The 21810-nt window shown below is 35.3% G+C and overlaps 3 protein-coding genes across 6 annotated transcripts; 2 read left to right on the top strand and 1 right to left on the bottom strand.

Moving 5' to 3' along the window:
- Positions 1–282: 282 nt before the first annotated feature.
- LOC129570617 (signal peptide peptidase-like 3) lies at positions 283–11565 on the bottom strand. Of its 4 annotated transcripts, none has more exons than XM_055450300.1 (6): positions 9673–11565; positions 5197–5789; positions 4742–5080; positions 4139–4592; positions 3539–3659; positions 283–3309 (listed from the first exon to the last, which is right to left on the bottom strand). In XM_055450300.1, the coding sequence occupies exons 2-6, from the start codon at positions 5429–5431 to the stop codon at positions 3241–3243; spliced, it is 1218 nt and encodes a 405-aa protein (XP_055306275.1). In that variant the 5' UTR covers positions 5432–5789; positions 9673–11565; the 3' UTR covers positions 283–3240. The 4 variants fall into 4 exon arrangements, with proteins under 4 accessions (XP_055306275.1, XP_055306277.1, XP_055306278.1 ...); XM_055450302.1 differs by having other exon boundaries at positions 10199–11565; XM_055450303.1 differs by having other exon boundaries at positions 4742–5056; positions 9673–11558.
- Positions 11566–12912: 1347 nt separating this feature from the next.
- Positions 12913–18976, top strand: LOC129570616 (TBC1 domain family member whacked). The gene is made up of 4 exons (XM_055450299.1): positions 12913–13836; positions 14941–15570; positions 16340–16475; positions 16602–18976. Exons 2-4 carry the CDS (start codon positions 14951–14953, stop codon positions 16926–16928), a joined length of 1083 nt encoding a protein of 360 aa, XP_055306274.1. The 5' UTR covers positions 12913–13836; positions 14941–14950; the 3' UTR covers positions 16929–18976.
- A 450-nt stretch (positions 18977–19426) lies between these two features.
- Positions 19427–21215, top strand: LOC129570615 (uncharacterized). Its single transcript, XM_055450298.1, has 3 exons — positions 19427–19563; positions 19846–20797; positions 21044–21215. Exons 1-3 carry the CDS (start codon positions 19513–19515, stop codon positions 21103–21105), a joined length of 1065 nt encoding a protein of 354 aa, XP_055306273.1. The 5' UTR covers positions 19427–19512; the 3' UTR covers positions 21106–21215.
- Positions 21216–21810: the final 595 nt, after the last annotated feature.

Below are 21810 nucleotides of genomic sequence, written 5' to 3'. Positions count from 1 at the left end.
TTTTTGAATTCAATTAACTTAGCCAGTTTTAGTTGTATGCAGCTACATACAATTAAGTGACTGTTAGTCACTATTTTTGCACACGGACATGCATCGATGTATGGATGGATGCAATTATCAATCGTTAGCAGTCAGATTTAAAACAATTTTTTGCATAAAAACAATTTCAGATAATTTTCTTCAAAAAAGTAAAAAAAAAAAAATACCTCACCCGTGGTCAATGGAATTGATATAAAAAAACACCCCTAAAAAAAAATCTTCGAAATTTTAAACGCTCAACCATTATTGTTATATTTTTCTTCCATTGTCGCTTTATTTGCTTGTTGTTTTAATTTTTCTCACAATTTGTCATTCTTTGTCAATACATTTATTGCATAAATTTAAAATTTAATGCTTTTTTTGTCGGTTCCGTTTTTTTTTTCTTTAGAAAATAATTGAAGTAAATTTAACCTAGAAAATATTCGTTCTCTTTTTTGTTCAAATATTCGAATTTTCATAATAAAAGTACATTCAAGCAGTCATCGATCGGTCTTATTGACTTCATAAAAATTTGATGAATTTGTGTGTGTTTTTCTTTCTCTAAAAATGAATACAAATAATTGAGTTGGATTTAACGATTGAAAAAAAAAACAACAACAAAGGAATGGCTTTCGATTGATCTGAATGCGATGAAATATTGAGTTGTGATAGTGCATTTTTCGTTAATTTTTCTATGGAATTGGATTAGCTATCGCAGAAAAAGTATTCAATTTTCCTCTCATTGAATTCAAATCAATTTGAAGCAACATTCGTACAATGTTCAAGGATCTTTAAAAAATTGTTTCGAATCTCAATATCTATCGTCATTATGATTTCAATCCATCGAATTAATTTAATTCCAACCAGAATGCCCAATCTTTCAACTGTTGAATATGCAAATTGTGATTTCATGCCATAATTCTTCTCTCTTTTCAACTAAATAAATGAAATTAAATCTGATTTTTGTCTGGTTTCAATTTGTTCTTAAAAATTATCGTTCGTTAAATAGAGAGAGGATGTGTGTGTACTAAATTAGAAAGGACCAAAAAGAACAGCTTTCTTGGAAAAAAAAAAGAGGAAATAAATTGGACGAGGAACAAAAAAAACATGGTCAACAGATATATAAATATTTTTTTTCCACACGAGAAATATATAAAAAAAAACACTAAATAGGATTCATTTTTTTCTTTTCAAAATCAAAACAAAATAAAATATCAAGGAAACTATGGAAAATGATTAAAGAAACGGGTTAGCAGATGGATAGCGAGCGTGTGATCCAGTAAAAATATATATTAGCATTATCACTATAAAACGTTTAATTTAATACACATTAAGCTAATTAGTTGTTTTTTTTTTCTTTATCATTTAAGTTTGTTCGTTCTTTTACTGTGAAGAATGAAAAATATTGTTCGGCGTTTTCGGCTTGTTTTTTTTTACTATTTCTTCTGCTTGAGTGCTAAAACGTTTCAGTTTCATAATCTGCCGCGCGGCATTGTCATTTCGATTTTTTGTCACACGAAATAGCTGGACTTTTTAGCTGAACAGCGATTTCCGGCGTTCGAGGGAAAGAAGTGTCGAATGAGAAAGAAAGAATCGAATTTGATCGTCACTGGCTTTTGAATTTCTTTTGGATCTAGTGTCAATTTTCCAAATTATTTCAATTTTATTCATTTCAAAAAAATGAATTTTTTTGATATATATACTCGCGAATCTCTCGCATTATTCTAGTGGAGAGTGGCTCAATGCATTTGTGGACATTCCCATCTTTTTCAAATTCATGAAACATTTGCAAAAATTTTACATTTTTCTTTCAAATTTTCAAATTTCCATTCAATTTCAGAATATTCACAGATTTTCACAAATGTTCAACATTTCAAACGATTTTCACATTTTCCTTTTCTTGCTTCGAATTTTGTTACATTTTTTCAAGCATGGAGCATTTTTAATTGTTGTTAATCTTGAATTTTCGAGGAAATTTTACAAATTTGTTCTTTTTTGGCATTTTTCTTGAAATTGATACAATTTTTCCAAAATTATTCACATTTTTCAATTTTCAACACTGTTTTCGTTTGGAAATGTACAAATTACAATTTGTTGCACTGTGTTTGAAATTTCTCCGTTCTAAAAGTTCTTTGTTCCGAAAATTCTTCGTTCCAAAAGATTTTTGTTGTTCCTTCTTTTGACAATCACGATTAATTGCAGTCAACCATTGACATCAGTCATTCAACACTTCAATTGCCCTTCCAATTGCTCGCTTTTTTCCATCTTTTTCGGTCAAAAAATTGCACTTGTGTAGCGTTTTCCTTAACAAAAACCGGATAATTTCATGATTAAAATGTGAAAACTTTAAATGGGTCGCGCGTTAGATATTCCTCGACTTTCCGCCAAGTCATCTGGGCCAGGCTGGAAAGAGATACTTTTGATTTTTTTTCATATGGTCTCTCGTTACCTCAATGATGTTTCTTTAGCAAGGAAACTTTATTTCCATTAGCAAAGAACATTGATTTCCAATGGTAAGGAAAATTGTCAATTGCACATCGGCCCATTTGATTTTGTATCGATTTTCCGAAGACAACGAAATGAAAAACATGCTACAGAGTTTGTCAAAACTCCAGTATTCAATTGATAATCTCTAGTTTGCGCAGAATAAAATGCGTTTGTGTTAAAAGAAGCGATGTTGGATCACATCAGCAACAATAAAACAAACTATGTTCTATATGCGATGTGGTTAAAAATGTCATGGAGTTTCTTGATAAGAAACGAAAAAAAAATCGCGAATGGAATCCGTACATTAGGCGAAAATTGAACTGCGCGCTCGCGTGAAATTGATTACATGAAATGTACGACGCAATGAATGTCTGATTGGATACATTTTATGCTGAATGTATGTTAATTTGCTGATGACATTTGTGAATTAAGTGTTGTTCTTTCGTCGACGTTTGATTGTGTGGTGTGTGTGTGTGAGTGTGAGTGTGGTTGGTGAGTTTGTGACCTTGTGACCTTGTGTGCTTGGGTGTATTGCTGATGATTGTGACCATATAACATATAATTTAAGATTACGTTTTAGCCTAGAGACGTGCATTTTGGAGCTATAATATACAATTATGTTCTCTCCTCTCGCGTTTACTCAATTGTTTTTTTTGTTTGTTTTTGTTTAATAAATCACTTCCACTTCACTCCATCGGCTCATTTGCTAAACAATTTTATCCTCTTAAAAAATATTCAGACTTCTAACTGTTTCGACGCATGTTGAATGATAAATGGTTCGCTCCACATTCGCCGTAAATCCCCCTGGAAAGGAAAAAAAAAATATGTCGGATTCGAGTGAGTTGATTTTTAAAAGAGGAAAAAGTATTGCAAATAAATTGTTTCAGCCCATTTTCTACTGTGCCTTCAATGAATCGAACTTTTTTTTTATGATCATTTTTTTTTATTCTTTAAAAAATAAAATTGTTCGAGAATTGAACGCTCCATAGAAGATGGGTAAAAGAAACTTTGCATTTCAGACATTAATGCTCACCTTCAAATAAGCCATTGTTAACAAAGGTAATAGTGTGAACGGCACCAAATACAATAATGCTGGTTGAGCGGCTTTAAATACTTCCGAACTAACAGTGGCCGTTAGCAAGCCAAGAAAATATCTGTGGAAAAGTGGAAAAGAATTCGATTAGTTTAGTTTCTATTATTTCAAATCGGAATTAATATTTTTTTAAGTTTTTTTATTTTTTTCAAACGATTTTGAGTGGAATTGGTTTTATTGTATTGAAATTGTGTATAATTTTGGTACTATCGAGAGTTTTAGATTGAAAAAAGTATGAAAAAATGTGAGAAAATTACAAAATTCTCTAATTAGAGACGAAAGCGGATAATGAGCCAAAGAGAGAGAGAGAGAGAGAGAAAGAGAGAAAAAAAATCGAGCTAAGAAAAGAACACCGCAACTGAGTAGACTAACACTACGATTTTAATACGTAGAGTCTACAGTTTTCAGTGGCGAGTTGCGTCCTACATTCAAAACTTTTAAAAAGAATCGTTTGATTGCATGCATTCAGCTCGTTTGATGTTTTATTTAAAAAAAAACCGCTCAGTTTCTACACCAACCACGTCATATAATCCAACTCACCCTAATAGTGAACAATGAAAATAGGTCAGCTTGGAGCCAACTCCCTTCGGCACCGGTACACCAGCATCGGCCAATGTGCCTTGTGATTTTTTGTATGCATCATATCGCAGTACGAAGCACAATAGCAAACCAGGCATTACAATATCACCCAAGCCCAGCATCGAAAAGTGTCCACTGTTGTGTATGCTTGGAAACACCAGTTTTCCAGGTAAATTCAATTTCGGTGTATCCTTGACATAAGCGCCTAAATTAAGCTTACGTGCCACTAAACCGACTGGATTTTCGGCGGGCCGTGTGGCCACCTTCACCATCACATTTGTGCTGAATATATACGATGAGAAGAACACCCAAAATACGTCATACAACAGCAATCCGGTTAGAAGTAGTGTGGACACTTTGAGACTTGGTAAACGAACGAATGCAATGAATGCAACACATAAGCCCATTCCCATGGCTAAAGACGATTAGAGAGAGAGGGAAAGAGAGAAAAAATCTGAATTAATGAATTAAATGATGAAAGATTGTGATGAGATCAAATATGATCGATTTCAATCCGGGATTAGGAAAAAACGTTGGATTATCAATGCAATTGATATCACATACCGTCCATAAGGAGCCAATGTCCGGTGAGCACCCAAATGCACACTATCGATACAGCCAATGAAAAACTAAAGAGTTCGGCAGCTGTGAATCGGCCACAAAATCCAAATGATATTCGATTGCCATCGGAGCAAGGCCGTATGATGTACTGACACATGGGAAGTAGTAAAAATGCTAATGCTACTGTTGCTATAATTGCAGTGCACACAGCAAATAGCATCTGCATCGAATCGAAGAAGAAAAACATCACCAGCAGCGATACAGACGCACCAAGTGGAAGACATAGAGCATGCATCGTGTCTAATGTGGCGAATTTATCTGCAGAAAAAAACATACGAGAATCTTGAAAATATGTGATTAAAACATATACGGGTGGGATTATATTTGATCAGTCCCAACCCGTAGTGAATGAATTCAAGAGAAAAAAAAAATTAAATTAGCAAAAGGTTGGTAATTACTTTGTTCTTGTTGCACTGGTTCACCGGTTAATAAATTGTTCATGCTGTCATTTTGTCGTTTCTTTTCCCGTTCACGTTGCTCCTGCTCCATGTTCAGGCTCCGAAAACTGCCGTAGACAATGAGTAGCATCGAAATCAGACAGGTGGATACACGCGATGAATCCATTACGCTATAAGCCCACTGATATTCACGAAATTCGGTCGTTGTACCAGCGGCACCAGCACCGTGCGACATTTCGTCGTCACGCACCTTACGCCAATATCACGTCACTTGAATTCGATTCTCTCGTTCGGTCTGGCTGGCTCTCTTTTGATAACTCTCTCTTGTTCCGTCTCTGTCTCTCCTTTTCTTTCTATTTCGTTCTCTTCTTCTGCTTCGATTCTTCACTTGCTTTCGATTTTCTTTCTCTTTTACTCCCAGATTTTCTCCCAGGGTTCTCCCGATTTACTCCTCGTTGCTTTCTGATTTACTCCACTTTGTTGATATTCTCGTCTTCTATTTCTATTCCTCGTTTTGATATCAGCTTTTATTACGTTTACACTATACGCCTGTGATTCAAACTCTGCGCCAGCGGCCCTGCTGCCTCACCCGGCTGAAAGAAACAACAACAACATCGATTTAATTATAAACAAACAATCCAACTATTGACGCTGATAATGAATTCAACACGAAATTTTGAATCAAATGTGACAGCGAGATAAAAAAAAAGAGAGACTGAACCTGTTATCTTATCGACACGCCACCAAGACTAAATAAACACAAAAAACATGTTTTATATATAAACAAACAATAGCCACTATTGCTCTGACTTTGAAAAATTGCCAATGAGGCAATTAGCAGTAACGACAGCAACAACAACAAAAAAAATATTGACTTGCAATTAGCCAGTGTGCATTTATTGCCAATGAGCAATTTTCTAGGCACCGAAATAGATTTTTGTTTTCTAAGAGAATGGAAATCGATTTGATTTGCAATAACATTTCCATTAGTTTCATATAATTTTGAACAGATTTGATTTTAATGGCCATTTTCTCTTTGCAATTCACAATTGCAATTGTGATTGGGTGAGAGTGTATGTGAGTTATTGCCCTTTTCTCGCTTTTATTCCCATTGATTGAATTATATTGATCAATAACACATGTTTTTTTTTCTTCTCTTCGACCATTTATCGCTCTTTTACCATTTAACGCTCGTGTTTCACTGCTATGAAACAAAAGGCCCAAATGACTCCAAACACCAAACCATTCTTATTCACACTCAATCAAAGCCACATTGAACACACATATTTATCACACCTTTAGCTTATTGAATGGATAAACAATGGCCTGAATGGTAATAAAAATCACCCGTTCTGTTCTGAATCAATGGATTTAGGAAATTTTTGTTGCTAAGAAATTGCACAATTCAAATGGTGTTTTGCGCTAATGAAGCTATCTTCTATAGAAAACCGCTGCTAATATTTAGTTTTAAAAACTATTCTCCTGTGCTTTGAGTCAAAACGCTTGACTATTTCAACCGAATCGGTGAGAAGTTTCATAAAGTCATCAGTTTTTGAAGACTTTTGTTGTTTGAAACTCTATCGCTGTCGATAAGTAGTTCGTCTTTTTCTATGTATACATAGAACATGTATGTTCTAACAATCATGTTATTTAAGTTACAACTTTTGATGAACTCCGATTCTGAATGAGCTCAGACTTGAATGTGCCCCGATTCTGAAGCATTTCGTTTTTGACTGAGCTCGAAAATGAAAGAATTTGAATGAGCTCACAAATGAATATCCACAAAAAGACACCACCTAAAAATGAGGCAAAGTCGTTGACCGATAAAGTTGTCGCATGGAAATTGATTTATTTGGTTTGGAGTGAAAAAAACACCGAAACGGAACTGTAATGCGTAGGGCTTCGAAGAAAGCCATTGAATATGATGCGGCGCACAAAAACATAGTGTGTCAGTTGGCTTACAGCATAAGTGTTGTAATTGGTGAAAACAATATATTTATGGATTCAGTTGCAATCGATTCCGTTGACCATTAACTGTATGTTGAGTCGAGTTGTGTGTCTTTTTTCTCTGTTTTTTTTTTCCGAAGATCGCAAACCTCACGCAATTGAGTTTTTAGGTTTTATGCGGTTTTATAACATCCATATTTTTCAACGGAACACTTTTTTTTATCGTCGACGATAATTTTTTTTCTTCCCTTCTCCTCTGGCCCTCTTTGATTTTTTTTTCGCTTTGCGGTTTCGTTTCTTTTTTGATTTTATTTTCTGTTTTCAATGCAAACTTTTTACATACACAAAGAGTGTTCTCTCTTTGAAGTTGAAGATTTACGTTTTTTTCTTTAGCGGAGATAAGAAAGATTTGCAAAGAGAGAAAAACCGATTTTGGTGTTTAAAGCGACGAAGTGAACAAAAAATCTTTCTTTTTGCACGCATGACTGCATAAATTTTGAGTGAAAGAGATTTGATTCGACGACCTTTTTTGTTGTTGTTGTTGTCGAACACGAATCAGATTAACACCATTTGTCTTTATTGACACGATTGCAATTTTTCGTTGTTATGAATTGAGGATTTGCGACAGAGACAGAGACAGAGTCGAAAATATTTGAATGTAATTTAACAAACAGAAAAATGATAAATGTTTTTGTAACAAACAAAAAAAAAGATTCGAAACAGTCCAAAAAGTAGAACATTTGAAACGCCGAATAATTTCAATTGTTTTTCGGTTATTCGAATTGTTTTGTCGACTATTCCATTGCAGTCTCTATTAGAGACTCTCTATGAGCCTTTGATTCAACTTTGAATCATATTGAAAATCGACCCTTTGAATCATATTGAAAATCAGTTGATCTTGGCCTACCAGGCCTTAACTTAAATTCTTCAACACGCACCAATACGAAACATTGAAAACATCCAAAATGATTGCTATCATTGGGAAGCAAACAATGTTAAACTTGATATTATTCATGGGTGTATTTCTAAACAAAAGATAACCTCTTATCTCCATCGTATCAATATTCCATAAAACTAAAATTAAATAATAAACGGCTTTTCACTTCAATAACAAATGAACGATTCTCATCACTGTTGTTGTTGTTGTTGTTGCGTTACCTTTGCTGGTGGCGTTTTTCATAAAAGAAACAAAAATTAACGTTCAATACTTTTGTGATTACACGATGATTAATAATTTGTGTTGTGTGTATTTTTTGTTTCTTCACTGAAGGTACGCTGCTTCGTTTCACTGCCAAAACAACTTGAAAAACTCTCCATGCTACACGCAACTTTAAACGCAACTTTGACGTTAAAATGAACAATTTTGGCTTATATAGAAAAAAAAACTTTGTATTCAAAACAAAAAGTCTTCCCTGCTTCAATTCGTGATTGCGAAAAATTCAATTAATTTTTGGTTGTTGCCGTTTTTTCGTCGATTTTTTTTTTGCATGGCGAATTATGGCGGTTCTTTATGGAAACATGGCCGTAAATAATAAATGAGAAAAAGACACAAGTCGAGTCTTTTGCACGGCCAGCAACAACAACGGCAACCACGGCAGTAACATCGAAAGTGACAACGACGACGACGGAGGCGACGACGGCGTCAACAACAGTGGCAGTACGATGACAACGGCAGCAGCAGAGACGGCGACATCGGTGGTGATGTGAAAAGCTCAAGTCAAGTAAAGTCTAATTGATTCGTACTCGTTTCGTGTCAATAAGTAAAAATTGTCCCTACCCTCTGGCCAATCGATTAAATCGTGTGTTTCCTGCTCGGCGACTGTTCTCTTTTTTTTTGCGTGCACCAGTACAAGCGCAAATGAACAACAGAGAGACAAATCGCATTTTGTCGATTTTGTTTGAGTCGCAAGACAACGTTCACTCGCTCAATCGACCGACTGAATAATAAATTGACGGGCGAAAAGCGAAAAAAAACAAACTGTACGGGACTCCCCATCTCGTTCTATCGGTTAAGCGTGACGCTGTCCGGTGTGTGTTCGTCTTTGTTGTTCACATATATTCGATGCGTATTTTAATGTAATTAAATGGGGAGTGCAAACGTGCAATCAATGCACAGCACGCGTACAACTTATTACACTTTCAATGAGCATTAAATTCCCTTTCGCTGTTCGAAATGAATCGGAATTAATTTTCGCACAATCACATACACACGCAGCGATTGGGAGATAGATAGAGTATGGGGCAGTGCGACAGATAAAACGCACAGCAACTTAAATCCATGCTGCAACATTGAGCATAAATAAATCTCACAGTCAGTGTCTTGTAATTTTTTTTTCTCGTTTCGACTGGATTTTTTTTTTCAATTTCGGGGCCATGAGAATCCATCACAACGTACGAAACAGAGAAACAGAAAAATAAAACTCGACAACTAAGCAACGGTACACACACAGTTGGCAATTCAGAGCAATAGCAAGCATCAGATGATTTTTATGTTTGGTTCTGTTATGGAACCTAAATTAAAGTACTCACCGACGAAAATACACAGCACAACAACAACAACAACAATATGAACAACACCGATGTAGATGGCAAGAAGTACGAATCAGCTTAGTTTATATTATTCGCTCTCGAAATGAGAAAGCCAAAAAAAAAATCAACTACACAACAACAGGGCGACGAAGGAGAAAAAAAAACACAACAGAAGAGAAGACTCGAACAACACACAATTCCACACACTTTACTAACAATACACTTGGTACACAAGAAGCCGTGTGTCAGCCAACCAGAACCACATTAGTTTTACTTTAGCCCACTACGTACGGATTTTTTTTTTGTTTCGTGTTGTTTTCTTATTGCTATTACTGTTGCTGCTGCTGCTGCTGCTGCTGCTGCTGCTCTTTTTTTTCTTCTTCTTCTCTATTTTCAAATACAACGTTTTCGTTTCTTATTTTCATCCATTGTTTAGCTGCTCTCTGTGGTTCTCTATGAATGTATTTAATCAACAACAAGAAGAGAAGAAACAAAAATTGGCTTTCTTTCTGTTTCACTCACTCACTCAATGTTTGATGGAATTTCGTGCTTCAATTTTTTTTTCTTTCAATATTTTTTTTTTCTCCTTATTTCGGCTGATGATGCATGAATGATTTTTTTTGAACACTGCAAATCTAGTTGGGCTGCTGTGGATTTTTTTTTTTTTGCTTTAATTCACTGACATCGATTTTTTTTTTCGTTGACTGGTTATACACTCTGGAAGAAAAGTTCACATACAACTTGCTATTTTTTTTCACTTCTCTCGAAACTTTTTGGTCTAGGTCTTCCGTTTTGTCACTCCATTGAAGTCGATTTTCAAGTCAAAACTATATGCACTTTATTTTTCTTTTATTTAATTTTTTTTCTCTTGTTTATATTTGTCGAAAAATGGCCATCCAATGAGAAAACAAAATTCGGTTCGTTTCAATTTTTCGTTTGTTTCTGTGGACGCGAGCAGCGAGTATTGTGTTTGTGGTGCATTTGTTATGTTGGGTTTGAGTTATATTTCAAGTGCTCTTGTACACACAGCCACTTCTCATCGATTTCATATTTTCGACGAGCGCCATATTTCGCACTAATTCAGTCGATTCGCTCGCATACGGGTTTATGCTCACTATTTTTTTTCCCTCAACTCACATAACATATACAGTACAGTTTGGGTTTTTCTTTCTACTTTTTCTTCTTCTTTTTCTTCTACTGTCGACTCTCTCTCTGTGTGTGTGTGTGTCTCGTGTATGTGTAGATGTCGTTGGTGTTGGTGTTTGCGTACTCGAAAACTACACTGCAAACAACATACAAGGCAATTGACTGTGTTTGTATTGGTGTTGCGCTACGCTCCGTATGAGACGACCCATTCAACACAGAGCGTAGCCTACGATATGTCAGTGTACTCTATCTGTTTGAACAATAAAAATAGACAACACAAGAGATATATATACTCGGAGTCCTCTGTGATACGGGATATCTCGATGAAATTGCTACTTTTAATCACAATTTGAAGGTTTTTTTTCCAATAATAATGTGACATGCCTAAAAAAAACTTCTTCCTGAATGGTTCCAAACGATTGCAATCGATGTTATTATGCAAACTGCACCACCGCCTATAAATTTTTTTCACTCTCTTTAACTCGATTCAACGATCAAACACACATTTTTCCACTACAACATTTTGTAACCAATTACCAATTTCCTTTTGCAGTGTCAACGGTTTTTTATAAACGGCACAACGGAGAGAGGCAAAAAACTAGTCCATTTTTCCCGACTATTAGCACATTTTTTTTTTTACTTCGTCGGTCGGCGTTGTTTGTTTGAATGTTTTGCATTTGCACAGTCCCACTCACAAAACCGAATTGCCTATACACTCATAGACTTACTGGCAGTTTTTCAACTTTCAACACCATGTCCAACCATTTCATTCAATGAAATTACGTAAAAGAGTTTCCTATACACACCACAGCTGTCTGCGATGAGAGACATACGATGCATGTGTGTATGGGTGCGACAGTGCACTCAGTCAAAATGTCAACAAAACATTCAAAACACTTCGATTCAATCGAATCGCAATTCAATACAAAGTTTGTACTTTGTATCAAAAACACCGTTCGATTGAGATGGTTATGGAAAGATAATTTTGCAAATGTCAGCAAATTCACTCTGCGCACACAGCTTTTGGCAACGCAATTTTTGTGAATTGGTTTTGATTTAGGTGAAGGTTGAACGGATTTTTTTGATTCTTTGGAATCCAGAATTTTCGTTCAATTTTCGATAAATACTTTTAATTTTCTATGAAACACGTCCGTGTTTTTTCTTATTTTTTTACTACAAATATGAACATTCGTCTCTTTTTCTCCTCTAAAAATGTAAGTTTATGTCATTTTTTCACCTGCGAATGTAAAAATTGGTCAAAATATTCTAAAAAATATCAATTTCAATCAGTTTCTATGCAACAAGAAAGGAATTTCAGTAATTTTTTTCCTGCAAAATAGGAATAAAGTGAAGTATTTTACCGTTTTTCATCATTTTTCAAAGCAAACTCTTTAAAGAAACCAGAAGTAACGGTGTTTCTGTTCATATTTTCCATTTATTACACACTTTTCGCATGAATTGTCAGAGTTTTGAACAAATTCTCTTGAAAATTATACATTTTTGATCATTTTCCATTGGGAAAATTGTCATTTTTGTTTATTTCACATAAAAAATACGATTTTTCGTATTTTTACTTTATAAAAGATCAATCCTTTCTTGAAAAAATCATTTAATTTATTCCAAAACGGCAAATTTACTTCAAATATACCGATAGTAATCGTCAACATTCATTCGAAAACCCATTTATTCAATGAATTTATTAGCCATTGTTTCAATCAAATAAATTTATTTCAATAAAACGTCTTGATTCATAGAAAAGAACAGCCAAACTGCCAAAAAATGTTCAAAACGATTTAAAATTGCATTGGATCGAAACACAGCCATAAAACAAGAAAAAAATACGTTTCGAAAAGCCAATTCAAATAAACCGAATCAAAGTCATTTCAATGTGTTTCAATGCACCTGTTCGTAATATTTACAATAGAGAGAAAAAATGCGAAGCAAAACAAAAACTCGGTTCTGTCACGTAGTTAGGCCACATGGAAAATGCGTTCGAAGCGCCTCGCTTGTCAAAACTGTCAAATGAATTGAAAGTCAGTCTTTGCGTTCGCGCGTAGTAAAAATATCACCAACACACACATACAAATGGACATCACCAACACTTTTATACCCAATGCTACACTGCTACACAAACAAATAAGCAGGCACTTACTGGTGAATGCAAATAGCGTGTATAGAGTGTAGGGGATAGAGTATGAGAGTAGTTACTCTATAAGAGTAACCGAGTGTATAGAGAAACACACACACACACACAAACACTTCCACAGCCAGAGTGTATAATTTGATACCATCGTCTATAGATCTAATAACATCAGTAGTAATTACGCTGTGTGTGCGCGTATCTGTCCCAAAGTCACTGAAAGAGAAATATGAGTGCAAAGTGAATAAGTCGTGGGCCATCAAAATAGTACTGTTTATTTATTGAAAAGAGGCGAAGATAAGAAAAAAAATATCAAGTTGGAACGAAAAATGAACCGAATTGTGAGGCTTTAATCATCATTCACATTGATGAATAAAAATGAGTGTCGAGTGAGAGAAAACCCGCTGATAAAAAAAATTGTTATCTTCATTTTCATGAGTAGAAGGAAATTTTGCAATTGGAATTGCTATTGGATTTGTCGAGTGTGCATATGATTTATTATTTATGTGTTGTATGTGAATAGTTGTTGGAGTAATTTGGTGTTCCCTTCGATTGGTTGCAATTTATGAAATATACAGAGTAAAAAACAAAAAAAAAACAAAATCATTTTATTGATTGGGTCAATTTTGACGTCATCATCGCATATTTTCAATTAAATCGCATCGCAGCAGTTGTGCGTGTTAGTACTGCGAAACCAGTTCAGACGACGACGGCAGCAACAGCGAAAAACAACAACTGAAAAATCGCACAAAACAGCAGAACAGAAAAGTAGCCGTTTGTGAACACCGAATCGGTTACGACTTAGGATTCGGTCGCCAATTACATCGATCATCTATGGAAATATATTTGCCGCGACTGATTTGACGTCCAAATTTAGAGTGAGTAGTTTTTTTTCGTTTCGGTTTTCAGGCCCATATATATAGTTGGTTCGTTTGCAAAATGATCATCTAATTGATATTCAGCACCGAACCAAACGACCGTACATACATACACAGACCATAGACAAACACACATCATCCGATTCAATTAGTCGATTTGCGCAATTTCAATTGCACATCATCATCACAGCACATACATCGTATAACATCGACATCGAAATTTGCATCGAGTTTTGGTTTTAGAACTGTGCGCAATCGGACTCAATTCTTAAATCGGTCGACTCAAAGCGAAAGAAATTTATTTTTTTCTTTGCTTCTTGCTCGTTTCTCGCATTGAAATTGCGTTACGTATTATATTGTCGTGTATTTTAGTGCTTAGTTTTTGATAAGATTTAAGAGAATGAGCCGAGAAAACCGTGGCAAATATAGCGTTCGCTCGCGCACTCACTGGAATGTTGGATGAATGTACACGAAAAACGAAAAAGAAATAACGACCGCAGCCGCAGCATAAAACAATAAATTTGATTGAATGGGCGCGCTCTATCCACCCACTAGCAATTCACCGTATAAAATTTTTGTTGCTATTGTTGTTATTGTTCGTGTTCTATTTATTTCCATGTATCCATAAAAATGTGAGCGAGAGACAGAGAAAGAAGGGAATGTGTGTATGCAAGACGGCAGCAGTATTTTTTGGGCCTTCAGTTTTCTTTATTATTATCAATGCCATTTGCCGTTTGTGCTCATAAAATTGTGTGTGGAGTGTAAAGAAGTTCCGCTTTTTTTCTTGGCTTGAATACGGGTTACATTCCAATTTAATCGATCGATCGATCGCTCGCTATCTCTCTCTCTCTCTCTCTCTCTCTCTCGCTCTGGTGCGCTGTCTATTGAACGTGTAATCGCACGTTATGGCCTGTATGTCCGATTGGTGTGCGTGATTTTGTGCTTAATCGACTGTCATCCAAAAATCGAGTGAATGTTTGTTTGTTTACATTTTCATTAATGGGCGATCGCTCGCTGTGTCAGCATAAATCAATGCAATTGTAAACATTTCATCTTACTTTGGAACTAATTTTTTTTCTTCGTTTATCTTTTTATTATTTTCAGCTACAGAACGATGGCGACGGCAACCACAGAAACAAAATCCACCGAAACAGTCAATACACAGATACGTACCGTAGATAACATTTCATTATGCTCATCGGTGAGTGCAATATCGAGCTGCCCAGATCGGCATGGATTTTATGGCGGATTCCAATTTAATGATAAACCCAAAGAGGTTTTATCGCCCGCACAAATTGTTGCACGCGAAAAGAAATGGCTACACATGTTCCAGAATTGGAAAGAGTACATGGCAAAAAATTATAAAAAAGTCCGAGAAAGATGTCGCAAAGGGATTCCACAGTCAGTACGGCCAAGGGCTTGGTTTTATCTATCCGGCGCCTATTTGCTACATGAGAAAAATCCTCATTTATATGAACAACTGCTGAAAGAGCCTGGGAACGAACACATTATGGATGACATCAAGAAAGATCAACATCGAACATTTCCCAACCACGAAATGTTTGTGGATGAAGAGAAACACGGACAAAAAGAACTGTTCAATGTTCTTAAAGCATATTCCGTTCTCAATCCAAAAGTCGGCTACTGTCAAGCACAAGCACCAATCGCCGCATTCCTTCTCATGCACATGCCCGCTGAACAAGCGTTCTGGTGCTTCGTCAGCGTTTGTGATAAGTATGTTTTCGATTATGCTCTCTATATCTCCCCCTCTCTCTCTGTTTTTTTGTTGTTGTTGCAACAATCATACTTTTTCTCGATTCCGACATTTTTTATGAATGATTGCAAGTGGAGATGTGAGATAACATCGTATATTTAGGTCACTTTTATGCTAGCTTTCAACTAAACTTTCTTCACTGGATTTTTATTTTGTTAGTCAGATACAGAAAAACCCGTTTTTAATGATTTTATGGCAATTTAGACCATGCCGTTTGTTTTCAATGCGGTTTTCTCTTGAATTCAGTCCAGTTTTCGTTCAATTTTATAATTTGTTTTTTTTCTTCATGAGTCCTGTCATGTTTTCGATTTATTTTCGTTTTTTTTTATCAATTTTTCAATTCTTCTTCAATTTTTGTTAGTCTTTTCTTCAATTTTTCGTTCAATTTTGGATTTTAACGTTTATTTTCGAGGAGTTTTGAATTTTTTCCGTTTAGTTTTTGAATTTTATTACTTTTCTCTCCTTTAATCCTGAACTTTGTGCTCAAATTCAAAACTTTTGAATATTTAGTATAAATAAATCATAATATCAAATAATTCATAATTTGAAGGAGGAAATATTATAAAAAATTCAAAAAGCGAACCGTACAAATCCAAAACTCATCGAGAACTGTCCAAAAATAAACGTCAGTATCAAAAATTGATCGAAAAATTGAAAAAAAATTCTCGAAAATATGAATTTTGTTAATTATTTGTCAATTTGTTCAAATTTTTCTCTACATTTTTGCAGGTATTTGGCTGACTATTTTACGCCTGGAATGGAAATGCTTCGACGTGATGCGAATATGTTGCATGCTTTGCTGAAAAAGACATCGCCTTCTGTCCATCGTCATTTGGAGAAGCATAATGTTGAACCATTCTTATATGTAAATATGCTAAAATACAAATGTGACATTTTCAATCTCGGTTCATTGAAAAGTGTTCAACTATTCAAGTCAACACAGAGGAGAAAACATACATGTAAACTAAACAAATCCCATTTCTATTTCCAGATGACGGATTGGTTTTTATGTGCAATGACGCGGACGTTGCCATGGGATACGTTACTGCGTATATGGGATTGTTTCCTGTGCGAGGGTATCAAAGTTGTATTCAAGGTAGCGCTGGTGATTCTCGGAGCTTGTTTGGGATCGGCCAAAGTGCGAAAATCATGTAATGGAATGTGCGAAACCATTACCGTGCTACGATCACCACCATCCAAGTACCTCACCGAAGATTTTCTCATGCACCACATAATGCGGCTCAATCTCACCGTTGAGGATTTCAAAGTCGAACACGAACGACAGGCCACACTACATCGCAAAACAAAGAACATGTAGAAAAAGAACATTCAACCCCGAACCGGCCCAACTACTAATTTGTACCACATTAATTTATTCTATAAATTATACAAAACGGATTAGGCGCCAAATGGGCTCGCTTAACCTCCAGTTTATTTGTTTTCTTTTGCTAAGTACCGAAAATTTGCAAACACACGTTAAACCGTTTCTAATTAAACTTCATGTGAAGTTTTCCATTTAGAGCATAATTCCATTCCTTGAATATGCTTTGTTTAAAATGTTTCTGTTCCGTCACTTTTCAACTGGCTATGATTACAATGATACAACAGTATTAATTTCCAATCAATTTTTACTTGAATAAGAAATTGGGTTTTCGATCGTAATTTTCGATTAGCAACAAAAATGATCCCCTTTTTGATTCATTCCACAATACTTTCCAAATTGATAAATTCCAATGAGTTCTGTCGCCTGCAATTTTGCACGATCCGTCCTTAAGCACTTCTGTCCCGAGTCTATTTCTCAACAGCATTAAATTCTACTAGGTTAAGCTCAGCAAATAGTCAAATTAGTCGATCGGCCCTCGAACAATATTCGGACAAATTATTGAATTTAATTGAACTGGAATTTTTTTTTTTTTCGTTCGGAAAATGTGCAATTTTGAGAGGGATCGAATGAAGTTGAATTGATTTTAAAGCAGATTTTTTTTTTGCAATTTTTTTTTATTCCTTACAATTTAATCAGTTTTTCAGTGGAATTTTTTCCACAATCCATATTTCAGATTTTTCCACTATGTTTTCTTCCGTTTTTTCACAAATTTATTTTTCTGTTCAATTAAATAGAAAATTTGTGAAAGCCGAGCGGAACTTTTCAAGTCTGAGTATTTTTTTTTTTAATTCCAAATCGAAGCAAAATTACAATAACAACTCAGATGAAACTCTGACACTGGAGTCAAAATTGCGAAAGAACATTTAAACCGACATAATCAAATTGTTTGCTGTCAAACTTTGTCTCGCTCACGCCAACTGTCACACTGACTCGTTCGTGTACGAATTGTTGTTAGCGTAAAAGAGACGGTGTTCGCAGTGGACTCAGTTTAGATGTTCTTTGAAAAAAAAAAAATCAAGAATTGCAATAAAACGAGGAAAATGAAGAAAATTAGAAAAAAAAATTAACGAAAAAAAATCAAATGAGTAAAGTTCCACATGATTGATATTTCTGGGGAATAATTTCGATTTTTTCCAAATTATTTCCAATGAAAACTGTAAAAACCTGAAACTTTTTGCGTATTAAATCGATTCAACTTCATATCGACTCCTCCAAAATCGTCAACATTTCCATCGTTATGTCAAATCTCACACCGAGATCAAAGTAAGTTGAAATTCCTAGAATTGTGTTACCTTTTTAAATGAAAGAAAAAAAACTGAAACCATTTGGATAAGCCTGGAAATTGTGCATTATTTTTTGGAAGTTAGTTTGTTTTGGAATCGCAACGATATTTCCATTTTGAAAATGAAAAAAATAGAAACGAAACCCCAAACACGATAAAGTATTCTGTGAAATGCATATCAGTTTTTATAGTCCAATTTATACAGTTTTGATACAAATTCAGTAGAATGTAAGTGAAATTTTGAGAACAAAAGTTTGATACGACACGAAAAAAATAGTCACAGTTTGACACTGGCCGCGATATAATTTACCAAAAATAATTTTTTTTGGAAAAGAAAAACTTCTTTTTGGAAACATCAAGCACTTTTCAAATTGAATTGATGGATTCAACGCAATAGTAATGGCGTTTAATACAATATTTTTTCTAGAATTGTAAGCAAATTAGTGAAATTTGTGTGTGTGTGTGTGTGTGCTTTCGAGCATTTATTTATAAAATTCAGTATGATCAAGAGCGAAGCAGCTCTTATCAATCGGTTTACATTGAAAAAGTAGCAAATAAGTTAGTCATAAATTTTTATGTAAATTGTCATTCAACTAACCGAAAATTATGTCTATAGTAATAACAATTCATGTTTTTTTCCCCAATTTTGTATAGAAAACAAACGCTGCAATTTAATAAAGTAATCAACAATTTGAGAACACTTTGAACGCTGAATGATTTGTAGGTTTTTTAGGAAACGTTTTTTTTAAATGAAAATTTTAATTTCAGTAATCATGAATCGATATTGTAATGTCGTCATGACTTATGAGCCAATGCTGGTTTAATTGGTTTGCATTTGAATTTTTTTAAAGCTGAATTTCCTGACTTAAGCACCTGTATCATTATTTTGACGCATTCACACTGCGAAACTTTCATTATGCGGAAATATCACCTTTAGTAAAATTGAGAAACATCGTAGATCATTGCAAACGACGACAATTTTGCACTTTGAATGCGTTAAAATTACGCTTCAGACGCCTGAGTCAGTGGATTCAGCTCAGCTCAGGCTTTGTCAGCAGCAAAATAACACTCTCTGAACAAAGTCTTTGAACGGACCCGTTTGCTGTATGCGAAGCTTGTTGCTTACATGAGATTCATTCTGACAAGTGATGTGTCTAACCTCAACTTCGTGTGGCACGTTTTCATCGAAGAGTCTCGAAATTTTCCATTCTCTTAACGAAGGTTATTTGTCAAAATATGGAAGTCAAACGTGAACCTAACGATGCGTCCAAAGTGCACATCAAATCTGTAAGTGTTGAAATTACAAGAATATTTCGAATCAACAAAAACTTTGAGTTGAAACAACAACTGAGTTGAACAAAATTACTGAGTATTTGCATTGAACAAGCTCTGTATCGACTTTGTAGCTTCGACATTTTTATGTCAATGTAATTTTACTTGGATTTGTCAATTCAATTACTTGGATTTGCTTAAAAAAGATTTGAAATTTCATTTCAAGTCAAAGATCAAGTCATTGATTGAGTCAGTTGATTAAATTCTTGCAACCCTTCCATCCAAAAATTAAACTAGGAAGAAGAAGAGAAAAAGTTTGATCCAGTCCAAAATCCGCTGTCACATGCTCAGTTCATTCGAAGCTACAACCATGGCCATGGCCAACGCCAATACAATGTGAATATCGGTGAAATGCATCAGATGCGTCAAATGTACGATGGTCCAATGTTGGCAGGACATATAAAGCAAGAGGTCGGTGAAGTTTGTGAAATTGAAGAAAAGCGATACCGAATCTCCAGACAAGTTCAATGGAACCAGGGCATTGTACGCGGTCCAATCAATATGTGTGATCCATCAATACAATTAGGTGCATCGATGATGTCAAGCAGCAATCGTTCTGCTTATCAATTCCAACGCATCCAACCCGAGCCAAAGATGTTGCCGGCTACTGTGCTTTCGACTCTCGAGGCAAATGTAAAAAGTCTGATCGAGGACGCCAAGTCGACGTGTGAAGCATTTAGCAACCAAGTAAAGACAAACACAGAAAGTCATGGAAAAGAAATTGCCGGCTACCGGTCAACGATTGCCGAATTGACTATCCAACGCGATGCATTGGTGCTAGAGCGAGATTTGGCTAATTTGGAAAAGACCGAAATAAAGAATGCTATGCTCGAATTGAAGACAAACCTCGAAGCTAAATTGGAAACGGAATATGACAACGCTGTCGCTCAAATCCGTGTGCAACATGTCATCGATTTGGAAAGAGAAAAAGAGCAGTTTTCCGCTCAGATTGACAGTTTGAAGAAGAAACTGTCTGAAGAGGTGGCCGAGAAGCAAGCGGCGATTGAAGCAAAGGATGAAATTGAAGAAGAGCTCGAAATCAAATACCAAAAGATTGTGGCTGGTATTAAAGCCAAAGCCGAGCTGAATCGTACTCAGCTCATGGAACAGGGCAAAGTATCGACCTGTGGTGCTGTGGTGAAATATTCAAGGTGGAAATGTTCTGCAATGAACAATGCGAACAAATGTGGTAAGAAATTGCGAAGGATTTTCAATGTTATTTTGTTGATTTCACAATGGCATGCAAAAGGTCAATTCTTGAGGAATTCTCACTAAAAATATTTCGTTAGAAATTGAGATTTTCATATTGAACTTTTTTTGAACATTCTCACTGCAAAGGAATGTTCAATTTTCGAATACTTACCAATGATTGTGTCATTGTAACGATTCATACGATTTTCCACTGAAATAAATACTTTATCTTGGATTTTTTTAGGAAGACTTGGGAGCAGAATGACCAGAATGAGTCAGAAGAATGAAACCACAGCTTCAATTTGACGACTACATCAAGATCAAAAGTTTTGACATACGAATAAGGATTTGATTGTAATCAATTTCAATTATACTCGAATTAAATAATAAACAGACTTTTGTCACGAAAAAACAAATCAAGTTTATTTAATTCTTCTTGAATCGAACCGGGTTACTGTTATACATACGTATGTTTTTATATTTTATAATTTCTAGGAACCTTACTGAATCTAAGCGCCACAATCACTCCTGTTTGAGTATCATAACTACGACCGATCAGGTATCTTTTGATGCCTTCAACAAATTCAATGTTGATGCCATGTTCCATTTTCACTGCAGATTCTAATGCAATCGGTTTGAGGTAGCCAGCATCTGGGGACAGTTTAAGCTTAATTTCATACACATAATCGGATTTAATCAAAACTGGACGTGGCAGTCGTATGACTGTGTCACGTGGACTTTCTTCCAAGCCCAATGTATCTCTCAAAATGATGGTATGGTTACAAGTATGGTCTATGTTTGTTGCAAATTCCTCTATGATTAGTTCAATACTTTTCGAGCTGCCATCACGCGGAACACCGAATCTTTGACAAACAATCTCGTGCAGCATCAATGTGTCATTTGACGTAAAAACTGTGTTTTCAATTTCTTCTATGCGGCGTGATTCGATCGCCGGGTTTTCGACGATTCGATTGCATTCGATCAAGCTCTCCTTTGTCATTCGCAGATTTT

Source organism: Sitodiplosis mosellana, unplaced genomic scaffold (assembly GCF_009176505.1).
Source record: "Sitodiplosis mosellana isolate CC-2019 unplaced genomic scaffold, AAFC_SMos_1.0 Smas_scaffold_61, whole genome shotgun sequence".
Lineage (NCBI taxonomy): Eukaryota > Metazoa > Arthropoda > Insecta > Diptera > Cecidomyiidae > Sitodiplosis > Sitodiplosis mosellana.
The sequence above is the reverse complement of the archived record's forward strand: the minus strand, read 5'-3'. Positions and strand labels throughout refer to the sequence as shown.

Excerpts from the sequence above, each read along its gene's own strand:
- LOC129570616 (XM_055450299.1), top strand. The coding sequence starts at position 14,951 with ATGGCGACGGCAACCACAGAAACAAAATCCACCGAAACAGTCAATACA. Across the intron at positions 15,571-16,339 it reads TTCGTCAGCGTTTGTGATAA|GTATTTGGCTGACTATTTTA; the intron begins GTATGTTTTCGA and ends ACATTTTTGCAG. Across the intron at positions 16,476-16,601 it reads ATGTTGAACCATTCTTATAT|ATGACGGATTGGTTTTTATG; the intron begins GTAAATATGCTA and ends TTCTATTTCCAG.
- LOC129570615 (XM_055450298.1), top strand. The coding sequence starts at position 19,513 with ATGGAAGTCAAACGTGAACCTAACGATGCGTCCAAAGTGCACATCAAA. Across the intron at positions 19,564-19,845 it reads CCAAAGTGCACATCAAATCT|GAAGAAGAAGAGAAAAAGTT; the intron begins GTAAGTGTTGAA and ends AAATTAAACTAG. Across the intron at positions 20,798-21,043 it reads GAACAATGCGAACAAATGTG|GAAGACTTGGGAGCAGAATG; the intron begins GTAAGAAATTGC and ends GGATTTTTTTAG.
- LOC129570617 (XM_055450300.1), bottom strand. The coding sequence starts at position 5,431 with ATGTCGCACGGTGCTGGTGCCGCTGGTACAACGACCGAATTTCGTGAA. Across the intron at positions 3,660-4,138 it reads TTTCATTGTTCACTATTAGG|ATATTTTCTTGGCTTGCTAA; the intron begins GTGAGTTGGATT and ends ACTTTTCCACAG. Across the intron at positions 3,310-3,538 it reads TAACAATGGCTTATTTGAAG|GGGGATTTACGGCGAATGTG; the intron begins GTGAGCATTAAT and ends TTTCCTTTCCAG.